The sequence below is a fragment of the Clupea harengus genome, unplaced genomic scaffold (assembly GCF_900700415.2).
Source record: "Clupea harengus unplaced genomic scaffold, Ch_v2.0.2, whole genome shotgun sequence".
In the NCBI taxonomy this organism is placed as follows: domain Eukaryota; kingdom Metazoa; phylum Chordata; class Actinopteri; order Clupeiformes; family Clupeidae; genus Clupea; species Clupea harengus.
This window is the reverse complement of record NW_024879750.1, coordinates 37,396-49,503: the sequence shown is the minus strand read 5'-3', so window position 1 is coordinate 49,503 and position 12,108 is coordinate 37,396. Positions and strand designations below refer to the sequence as shown.

At 47.0% G+C, this 12,108-nt stretch overlaps 1 protein-coding gene across 1 annotated transcript in view; it reads left to right on the top strand.

Moving 5' to 3' along the window:
* Positions 1-1,060: 1,060 nt before the first annotated feature.
* Positions 1,061-12,108, top strand: part of LOC122130222 (proprotein convertase subtilisin/kexin type 5-like) — a 32,234-nt gene continuing 21,186 nt past the window's right edge. Inside the window, exons 1-5 of the mRNA XM_042704882.1 lie at positions 1,061-1,250; positions 5,365-5,568; positions 5,808-5,876; positions 6,141-6,183; positions 11,776-11,921. Coding sequence (XP_042560816.1) covers positions 1,061-1,250; positions 5,365-5,568; positions 5,808-5,876; positions 6,141-6,183; positions 11,776-11,921 — 652 coding nt within the window. The remainder of the gene's footprint in view (positions 1,251-5,364; positions 5,569-5,807; positions 5,877-6,140; positions 6,184-11,775; positions 11,922-12,108) is intronic.

Genomic DNA, 12,108 nt, shown 5'->3' with positions numbered 1-12,108 from the left:
TCTGACGTCAAGGAAGGACTGAATCCGCCTTCTTCTACCGCTTGCTGCGCTTACCTGCGGACTCGACTGTCTTAAAGTCTAGGCTACCTGCGCTTTCCATGTCTTCATGGATGACGTAAAACGCAAAATGAACGCGGAAGATGCTGCTGGTCACGTTATATTTAATCTCCATAAATGGAAACCAATGAATTCCAGGCTAATACATGGACCTGACGTATGCTGACAGTTGTAGCCTATACGTCGTTATATAGGTCTATACGTGTCTATTGGCTTTGATTTATAATAGCCTAGCCTACATGTCTTATTTATGCTACGCAAAACTGGCCAAAATGTAACTTCTCTGCTCAGTTAGTTGTGCCTCTGAAACCATAGCCCAAACTGAACCATGTCATACACTTCTTGTAGTGACGGTGCGCCGATGGCCAGTGGATGGCGTCCGTAATCTGTCAGTGGCACTGTTGTCACAGCGCTCAAGCGAGAGTGTTGTTTCATTAGAACAGACTGGATTACCCAAAGTAGGCTGTCAGCTGAGTTAATGGGCGAGGTTAGGGTGATGACAAGTTTGTCTGAAGTCACACTTACTCGGCTAAATGATTTTATAGCTTTCTTTTAAAAAGAGACATGCTTGTTGGCTTGACCTATTTTTCTGTTATCAACAGGTTTATTGGCAGAGTAAGTTGGCTTAGTATAAATGGTATTTCTTTGGAATTTAAAACAATATCTGCGTTCTACATCTTTACTGATTGTGACAGGCTGAATTAACAAAACCCATCAGAATGCTCCAAATAATTTTCTTTGTGTGTCCTAACTTGTGCAAATAGCACACTTTAAATTAGTTTGTTAAATGGGAGCCTCAGACGGGGTGGTCCCTCCAGAGTCTCCTTTGACCAATCCCCTCCAACAAACTTGCCCGACTAGTTTTCTGTGTTTGTTGGCATGGTGAGAGGCTATCGTCGCTGTCAATCTCAGCGGTCCACCTGTTCAGCGCGTCGAGTTTAATGGAATTATTCTTCTCAGAGGATCATCATTTCGTCCTTGTTAGTATAGGCTATAATTAAACATGAAGACTAGTTTCATGCCGCTGATTTTCCTGTGCTGCGTTGGGTATATTAAAACATATGTAAGCAAACCTTCAGCGCAGCCCTGTCCCAGCGGGCAGTTTGCGTTGAAGAATCAGTGCGTCCTCTGTCACCCCACCTGCTCAGAATGTGCGGGCCACGAACTCTTCGAATGCACCTCTTGCGGAGTAGGTAAGCGTTCATCCAGCTCCAACACTACACATTTGCGCTCGTTTGTTCTTAAGTCATATTCTGAATTGTCAATATAATGGTACAGTGTAGCCTAATACAACATGCGTCTTGCTGTTGTAGTGGGAAACACGAATCTACGAACTATACATTGTTTTTCAAAACGTGTGCTTGACTAAATGAATAACTCGCAAAATAATGTCGAGACATATGAGGGTTTGTTCTTGCCACAGTTATGAGCTCAGCAACTCAAAAACGTGACAAAGGCTTTTTTGGCGGCTGAGTTATCAGACATCCTTCACTGTTATCTTTTTGAAACTCATGGAGTGCTCTGGAGACGTTCTTCTCTCTCTGCCTATGCTTCTCCAAAACACTGCACAGCTGCAACAAGGGAAGACAAAAGATAGCACTCAGCCCTTTACCAGGCTGCCAAAGAGAGACGTGTACCTCAAAGAAGGATTTCTATAATGGTTACAAACACTGGCTGAAAGGGAGAGCAAGTTTAAATGCAGACAATGACACATACACACAAGGGTGGGGGTAAAGTGTGTGTGTGTGTGTGTGTGGGGGGGGGGGGGGGGGCAGGAGAGAGAGAGAGGCAGAGGCTAACACTGCCACCATCATCAGCTTCATCACCATCATCATCATCTTGAAATAACTCAACTTCATAGATTCAATGGCCATGACCAGCCAACTGAAATCATCTGAACTGAAGTGAATGTGGCTGTAGGGGTTCAAAACTCAACGGTGTCGAGGTGTGATCTCTTTCTGTTTCTCCAGTGTGAGCAGTGAAATCTGAGAATGTCAGGCAGGGCCTTTTGTCACACAGGAGAGCAGACGTCCCTCCCGGGGGGGCCCTTACACAGGAGCCCCAGCCCAGAGGAGTCTGATCTCAAGCTCTCACCTGGTGTCTCTGTCCCGCCCTCGGCCCCCACGCCCAACACCACCCTCATCCTCCTGTGCTCCGAGACTGCCTGGCCACACAATAGAATAGAATAGAATAGAGTAGAATACAACAAGCCCTTTACACAAGCAATATGGCTCTTCACAATAGCAAAGCTCTTCTGTTCTATGCAAACCAAAGATCATGGTTGCCCATGTTTATGTCAGTGTGGTAGTGCAAGAGCACAGGTAAGCAGTGGTAGTAGCTTGAAGATCAATAAAGACTATTGACTCTACAAAACAATGAATACAAGGATGAATATAAAAGGTTAATCTTAAAACTTTTGTGGTTTTATTAAGTTACTGGAGAAATTACATTGATGGATTAAAAATGTTCAAATGTCAAATGCATTGATGCTTGTGCCCGATTACATGGACAAATTGGTAGGAATATATGAATATAGTTTTTTTTAATGATTTGGTAATTTTAGTGTTGTCAGTGTGACTGGTCAGTGGATATCACCTGATTCTGGAATGGATTATGTCATTATCATCTTTACTGCTGTATCTGTACCAGAATAGGTCAGGATCCATCCTGGAGATGCTCAGCAAGTTATGTGCTCTTAACACTAAAACGCAGTGTGGTGAGCTGTGGTAGCTAGTGTCTGCACTAAACACTAAAACGCAGTGTGGTGAGCTGTGGTAGCTAGTGTCTGCACTAAACACTAAAACGCAGTGTGGTGAGCTGTGGTAGCTAGTGTCTGCACTAAACACTAAAACGCAGTGTGGTGAGCTGTGGTAGCTAGTGTCTGCACTAAACACTAAAATGCAGTGTGGTGGTGAGCTGTGGTAGCTAGTCTGCACTAAACACTAAAACACAGTGTGGTGAGCTGTGGTAGCTAGTGTCTGCTTCCTCTTACCTCCCGGAGTAAAGGTCGTCATACATTTGGTTAGAATTAGGGTTAGGCGCAGTGGGTGCAAAGGACTGCAGGTAACCACTAACACACACACACACACACACACACACACACACACACACACACACACACACACACACACACACACACACACACACACACACACACACACACACACACAGAGCTCAAGAAGAAGTGGGTGTTTACTGTACTGCCAAGAGACCCAATGCCTCAGCAAGGAGAGAACATGAGGACACACCCCTGAGCCACTGATGACTGGATGCCAGCTGCCTAGTGGTGGGGCCACTATGTTTATGTCCTTAATTAACCTTAGTGTGTGTGTGTGTGTGTGTGATTGTGATTGAGTTTGAATGCATGTATGTGTGTGTGTGCATGTGTGTGTGTGTGTGAGTGAGAGTGAGTGTGCGCGCCGGTTTGTGTGACTGCATGCAAGATGAATCAGTCTCTTAATCAATGTTGTGTGTGTGCCAGTCAGTACACCCCCCGTGCGGGTAATCTGACTGACAGTCGCGGAAGTCTCTGATAGGCTTGCAGTTGGCCTCAGGTGCTGCATGTCGGAGCACGCTGCAGGTGGCGAGATGTTAGTCGGCGGCACACCAAACCACCACACTGCCGCCTGGAGCACTCCTCTGCTCCTGCTCCTGCTCGCCCTTGTTTGTCGTCACCAAACCCCGTCAGGCTGTGTCCTCACCCTGACATTAGCTATTTAAGGCCATCCCAGGCTGACGGGCTTCAAACGATGGCAGCGACACAGACAGGGTTTCAGCACTGGAGCTGGCAATGGCGTGTGCTCCTGCAGTTTGACTGCTTGGGCATGATGCTAACGGTGCCAACACCAAACAGCTGAAATCCTAGTGAGAGAAATTATTGAAAAAAATATAAATTTTCTTGCACTGTGTGTCGCTGTTAAATGCCTGCTTAATGAAAATACGACTTTGATTGTGCCTCAAATGTTATTTATTTTATTTTTCCTTATTTTTCTTTTTTATGTCTGTGTCTGTAACAACAAATACAAAAATCACAAGGCTAGATAGCATAGACATTGCAGTGTGCGTGTGGGGTGTGTGTGTGTGTGGATGTACCAACAGTGATTTATTTCATGCAGTGAACTTTCATACAGTTGGCAACGTTCACTAATATCCTATTGCCCATGTGACGCTTAGAACCACTTGGCTTGAGAGAGGGGGGGGTTGATCTATTAGGAGGGCACAGCCATTGATTCTCTTTCCCAGAAGGGTCTGCATTAGGCATGGGGGGGCGGGCATTTCCTGTAAGGGTGGTCTCCTCAGCCCCAGCTAATGGAGCCTTCATTAGGCACAGGAAGTAGAGTAATCGGAGGAGGCTGGCACATTACGGAGATGCTGTCTGAGAGTATCTCTCTCACCCCCCCTTCTCCTTCCATGTTTTTCCCAGGCCGGTCGCAGGCAAATGGACCCCCCCTTTAGAGCTGGGTCCTGCTCATGGCTTCTTCCTGTTACAGTAATAGAGAGTTTGAACTTGCTGCCGTCTGTGTGCTTGCTGGGGTATAGCTGTACAGTTATGTAAAGCACCTTCAGAAATGTACATTTACTCATTTAGCAGGCGTAGGTAGTGGAACGGCGTAATGGTAAAGGATCCGTATACCTGGAAGTTGTATTAATTAAAGATTGGTTAATACCAGTCACCTGACTGGAACGGAAACCGATCCATTTCCACTGAGATGATGTTAATTAATTATTAGTTAATACCAGGACCTTTACTTGATTGCAGACGGTCGATCGTAAAATCGAAAATCGTTCGTCAGTAAAGAGAGTAAACCAACGCCCTTGGTCTCGTCACAGACAAAATGCATGGTTAGTTGCACTGTATAAATACAGTCACACACACTCTCACACACACACACGTGTATAAATACGCATGTCACACACACTCACACACACACACACACTGTATAAATACACGTCAGGTGGCTGGTGCACAAGTCAGCGATTTGAATGCAGGTGCACCCAGTACAGAGAGGCCAAGCACACACTGCGGGGAAAAGATCACTTTGTGTGATTTAATGTTACACACATGAAAAACACAAATGCAAGGTCTGCTCACCTCCGTCCGCGGGGCATCTCTACACTGTGCCATATGCACTGTGACATATGGCCCCAGTGTGCAGGAGTCAGCCGAGCGCATTAAAGTGATACGCATTCAAAAACACATTAAAGTGATACGCATTCAAAAACACATCTCTACATTGCGCTCTTTGCCCTAGTACATCACATTGTAACTGAGATGTCGTTGTTCTTCTTACGCTCTCCCGTCTGCAGATGAGGAGGGCCTGGAACGTTTCCTCCACCAGGGGCACTGCAGGCCCCACTGCCCACGCACCACCTACCCGGACCGCGCCCGCTACGCCTGCCTGCCCTGCATGGTCAACTGCGAGCTGTGTGCTGATGCCCGCATCTGTGCCAAGTGCAGGGAGGGCTACAGGCTCTTCAGCGGGCTCTGCCAGGTGGCCCTGTGTAGAGTGGGTGAGTCTATCACATGGTGGCGCTATGTAGAGTGGGTCATTTTATAGTCATTTTATGAACAAATCAAACTGTTGTACACCAGTCTAGGAGCATAGACAAGATAAGAAGGAAAGAAAGCCATCAATTGGGAGTTACGATGCTTTATGCGATTTAAAAAAAGAAAGAGGTAGAAGTTATGATGCTGTACTAGAAAAACAACTAAGCACACGACTGAAAAGTATTTCTCCACCTAATTTCAGGGCAGGTGGAGGATCCTGAGACGGGCGAGTGTGTTGACTGTGAGACGGGCTGTAAATCATGTTCTCCAGGTAAGCCTCTGATGTTGAGGATTGCACAGTCTCCTGTATTGGTGCTGTGTGGTCCGATTGAAGACTGCACAGTCTCTCTTACTGGTGCCGTGTGGTCCGATTGAAGACTGCACAGTCTCTCTTACTGGTGCCGTGTGGTCCGATTGAAGACTGCACAGTCTCTCTTACTGGTGCCGTGTGGTCCGATTGAAGACTGCACAGTCTCCCTTACTGGTGCCGTGTGGTCCCATTTGTGCTGACCTTTTCTTTTGTCCTCACAAACAGATGACCCGGAGCTTTGCAACAGCTGCACCGATGGATACTTCCTGTAAGTATGACTTTTCGCTCTCCTAGCCTCTTTCCTCTTATCTCATCCATCTCTCCTCTCCTCCCCTCTCTTCTAGGGGTTGTACGAGTGCATCATCTCTCCTCTCATCTCTCTTCTCTCCTCTCCTCTCCTCATCTCTCCTCTCCTCTCCTCCCCTCATCTCTCTGACCTCTCTCCTCTCATCTCCCTTCTCCTCTCCTCTCCTCTCATCTCGCCTCTCCCTTTCTCTCTCTTCTCTCTTCTCCTTCCTTCATCTCTCCTCTCCTCTCCTATCTCTCTTCTCCTTCCTTCATCTCTCCTCTCCTCCCCTCATCTCTCTGCCCTCTCTCCTCCCAACTCCCTTTCTCTCTCTCCTCTCTCCTCTCCTTTCATCTCCCTTATCCTTCCGTCATCTCTCCTCTCCTCCCCTCATCTCTCTGCCCTCTCTCTTCTCATCTCCCTTCTCCTCTCCTCTCCTCTCCTCTCCCCTCTCCCTTTCTCTCTATCCTCTCTCCTCTCCTCTCTCCCTTCTCCTCATCTCTCCTTTCCTCTCCTCATATTCTGTTCTTCTGCTGGGATTCCACCCCTGCCACACTCTCATGGGTGCTATCCCATTGAGATCATATTTTTATGAAGGAATAGAAGGCAAACACAACATTGTTTGTGATGGAGATAATTTCGAAACACTGTCAATGACTTCAGAATATAATAATCAAGTGCCTTGTATTATTAATTACCTTATATGAATCATGTACTTATGTAAGCAGGAACATGGCTTTTCTGTGTTTCTGCATGGGTGTAACTTAGAATATTAGGTGCCACTTAGTCTGCATTTGTACAAGAGCATGTTTAGACCAGAGGTGATAAACTTCTTCCGACCTTGTGCAAAACTGCCATCCTTGCAATATAGGGAGCCTCGGACGTCAGAGATCCACCACGTGGTTATCCCTGCTGAAAACTAAACTTCTGTCTATATAAACCTTGTGCGATGTGTTTATCAGGGCTTCACTTTTCAACCTTGTGCTGGGAGTGAGCCCGATTGCAATTGTTGTTTGTCCAATAAATATACTTATATGCAACTCCGGAGTCCTGAGGTAACAAGGGTGAATTTTCACCTAACAGTTTGTAACATCATTTTGAAAAAGTAGGGGTTTGATGCTGTGAAAATGGTTGGTGTTTAAAGATGCCTGTAGATGATTAGTGTTTAAAGATGCCTGTAGATAGTTGGTGTTTAAAGATACCTGTAGATGGGTGGTGTTTAAAGATGCCCTGTAGATGGGTGGTGTTTAAAGATGCCTGTAGATGATTGGTGTTTAAAGATGCCTGTAGATGATTGGTGTTTAAAGATGCCTGTAGATGATTGGTGTTTAAAGATGCCAGTAGATGGTTGGTGTTTAAAGAACCCGGTGTGTCTGTAGTGCTGATACTGAACCCGGTGTGTCTGTCGTGCTGATACTGACTCCGGTGTGTCTGTAGATCTGATACTGAACCCGGTGTGTCTGTAAGGCTGATACTGACTCGCCCAGTGGATTCTGCAGGCAGAGAGAATGCAGAGGCGCTCAGTGCGTATATCACGTCACCCAAAGGGCACTGAACTCAACACAGACACAAACCAAAGAGGATTTACAACATCATGAAACCGTCAGCTTTCTTCACAGACTTCTCTCTCTCTCTCTCTCTTTCTTTCAACCACAGAAGAAGCTTTATCACCCCAGCGCCAAAACACCAAAACAACAAACAAAAACAGCCCACATGCACATGTAAACATAAACAGAGCAGCTCCGGCTGTTATTGAACTCAGCTCCAGTGTAGTGTAGTGGTATGTGTGTGTGTGTGTGTGTGTGTGTGCGGAGAACAGGCCGTGATTGTGTTCGGGTGCCCCTGCATTCAGGCCCCTGGCATTGTGTGCTTCAGGTTACTTACTGTGCGGTCACGCTCGGATACCTGAGCCCCTGCCCCACCTCACCAACACAGAGTCACTCACACACACACACACAAACACACAAACACACACACAAACACACACACACACACCACACACACACACACACACACCACACACACACACACACACACACACACACACACACACACACACACACACACACACACACACACACACACACCACGCTCGGATACCTGAGCCCCTGCCCACCACACCAACACAGAGCCACTTCATGCAGGTTGAAGCCTCTCTCTGTTCATCGCCGTCAGAGTTCCCTCCTTGCTCTTTCTCTCTCTCTCTCCCTCTCACTCTCCCTCTCTCTCTCTCCCTCTCTCTCTCTCTCTCTCCCTCTGTTCATCGCCATCAGAGTTCCCTCCTTGCTCTTTCTCTCTCTCTCTCCCCAACTTTTTCTCTCGCTGTCTCTCTTTCACACATACACATACACAGGCACACAATCTCACTCTCACACACACACACACACACACAGACACACACAGACACACAGACACACACACACACACACACACACACACACAGCACACACACACACACACACACACAGCACACACACACACACACACACACACACACACACACACACACACACACACACACACACACACACACACAGACACACAGACACACACACACACACACACACATGCACAAACACACAGACACACACACACACACAGCACATACCACAGCATGGACATGAATAAGATGCCCTTCCCACTGTTTGTCTACAGATAAGTAAAGGCTAAGAGGTGGTTGGTCAGATGGAGGGAATCAAAGAGGTAGACAGAGAGATAGGAGAGGGAAAGAGAGAGAGAGAGAGAGGAGAGGAGAGGGAGAGAGAGACAGAGAGAGAGAGGAGAGGGGGTGAGGGATAGAGAGAGGAAAGGGAAAGAGAGAGAGAGACAGAGAGATGGAGAGGGGGAGTACATGCTGCACACCCTCATTGTGCTTGCCCTGTTGCCATGGAAGCAGCTGTTTTCCTTGAGCTGGTCATTCTTTGTGAAGTTTGAGGAGTAACCTTTTTAAATCTTGTGTTAAATGTCTAATCCTTTATATTCTACTTCTTTATATACACACTCTCTCTCTCAAACACACACACACACACACACACAAGTGAAGTTTGAGGAGTAACCTTTTAAAATCTTGTGTTAAATGTCTACTCCTTTGTATTCTACTTCTTTATATTTAAGCACTTTGAGCTGCATTGTTTAGCATGAAAGGTGCTATACAACAAATAAAGTTTATTATTATTATTATTATTATTATTATTATTATTATACTCTCTCCCCTGAGTCGTAAACGCTTTTCACAACAGTTCGAGAAAAGCACTAATAAGTTTATATTCAACGTGTCAGTTTTCAAGTGTCAGTTTTCGGATACTTTCCCAAGTAAAACCTGCCCTCACTAGCGCCATAGTTTGGAACATTTACTAACGGCGGAACATGACTGATAACTCATTGAAATGCGGACATACACCAAAGTTCTAACAAATGTCCAAACAAGTGTTTGCATAGAGGCATTCCTCAGGGTCGCTAATATGTACTGAGAGTGGGGCAGCTCTTCTAGTTCTCTCTTTTTTCTTTTCTTCTTTTCTTTTCTCCGTTTTATTTGTGGTAGTCATTGAAAGGCCCTGGTGTGTATCAGCTGGTTTTGTGCGCAGTGATGGATGTGGTGTGTGTGTGTGTGTGTGTGTGTGTGTGTGTGTGTGAGGGCGCGCGCGCGCGTGTGTGTGTGTGTGTGTGCGCGCGGTGATGGATGTGTTGTGGCTCCTGCAGCTGTTCCTCTTCAAACAGGAAAGCTGGCCTCAGCCTACTGCACCCAGCAACACAGCAGGGGGAGCAGAACAAGCAGCATGGCACACACACACACACACACACACACACACACACACACACACACAACACCACCTCTCTCTCTCCTCTCTCTCTCTCTCTCGCCTCTCTCTCTCTCTCTCTCACACACCACACACACACTACAAACAGACACCACACACACACTCTCTATCAACACACACACACACACACACACACATACACACACTCTCACACACACACATGCACATGCACATGCACACACTCTCACACACACATACACATACACAGGCACACACTCTGACACACACATATACATACACATTCACATACACACGACACGCACACATATACACATACACACACACACACACATACTTAACAACACACATACTTAACTACACACATGTTCACACACACACACACACACATACTGAAACAGCCATACTACAATCACCTGTATCACCCCTGTCACCTCCCACCATTGTGCCTGTGAGTTCCTGCTGTATGACCTGCCTGTAATCGAATCTGTGTGTGTGGCTGTATGCTCAGCCCCACACTCCCCCTCCAGCCTGAACAGACGTCTCTCTTATCTGACACACAAAGGCAGTCCCAGAGGCTGCTGTGGAACAGCCTGAGAGATCCACATTGCTTGGCTACGGGCCACAGAGCCAGTGTGCCAGTGCACATGCACCCCCACTGTCCCCAGATCAGTCAGAACTTATGACAGACAGGCAGAAGGGACCACAAGATGAAGTTTCAGCGGACGGAATCCCGTGAGTGTCAGCCCCCTTGAAACCGCTGTTCCGCCCGGAGTGAGCCTTGGATTCTAGAACGCGGGAGAACAATGAGGTGTGCAGTGTGTGTGGCGAGCAGCACGCAGTGAGGTTCTCTGGGGTGGGGCCCCTCCTCCCGTGGGTGTTCTGTGACGTCTCTGGCTTCCACGCAGCGAGCGGCTGACGGCTGACGTCCACAGACACCCAGTCCAGCAGCAGCAGCAGGGTCATCTGACTAATGTGCCCACTGGCAGATGAAAGCCTCTCACAGCTTTTGATCTGAAAATCACACTCTTCTGTCAGTCCAATTACTCATAAAGGACTCACACTCTTCTGTCAGTCCGATTACTCATAAAGGACTTACTGAAAGCGTCTGCAGCGGGACAAAGACAATGTCAAGCCCATGTTGCTGCGTCAGTTCAAGGTTGATATTGTAACTGCAGCAGTAGGTCTTGATGAAGAGATCTTAGGGAAATAAATGGCTTTTCTTACACGTTTAGTCATCAACCCCTTTCCTTAAAATGAGACGGCAGACAACACAGTCATGTGACTGCAACTCGGATGGCAACATAACTATGACTAAGCACAATCACAAGGATTAATACATAACTATAACTAAGCACAATCACAAGGATTATTTGATTATACATGCAGTAATGTAGCAGCCACTGTCCTTCCATAAAGTAGGTGCACCTACAAATCAAACACAAAAATATAATTTGTGCTCGTAATCCATCATGTTATTCACCACTTGTGACTTGACTCTTGACAAAATGCTCCACCAGTCTTCATGATCTCCCTTTTTTAAATTTTAGGAAGAATATACTTGATATTATATAAAGGAACAAACTGTAACTAACTGGTGAAAACTGGTGAAAATCTTTTTCTGAGTGTTTGACTCCTATCAAGGTAACCTAATGTATCTCTGTCTGTGTGTGTGTGTGTGTGTGTGTGTGTGTGTGTGTGTGTGTGTGTGTGAGTGTGTGTGTGTGTTTGTGTGTGTGTGTGTGTGTGTGTGTGTGTGTGTGTGCGTGTGCGTGTGCGTGTGTGTGTGTTTTTACAGCTATCGGTACCAGTGCAGGAGGCACTGCCCCCAGAGGACCTATGAGGATGGGGTGAGGGGTGTGTGTCAGAGCTGCCCGTCCCAGTGCACTGACTGCCACAGCAGCACCCTCTGCCTGGCCTGCCAGCCTGGACACTTCCTCAACGGTACCGTGATCTTCCCCGAGCACCGCTGTTCCCCTTCCCTTCCATGAGCACCGCTGTTCCCCTGAGCACCGCTGTTCCCCTTCCCTTCCCTGAGCCCCGCTGTTCCCTTTCCTTCCATGAGCACCGCTGTTCCCCTGAGCACCGCTGTTCCCCTTCCCTTCCATGAGCACCGCTGTTCCCCTTCCCT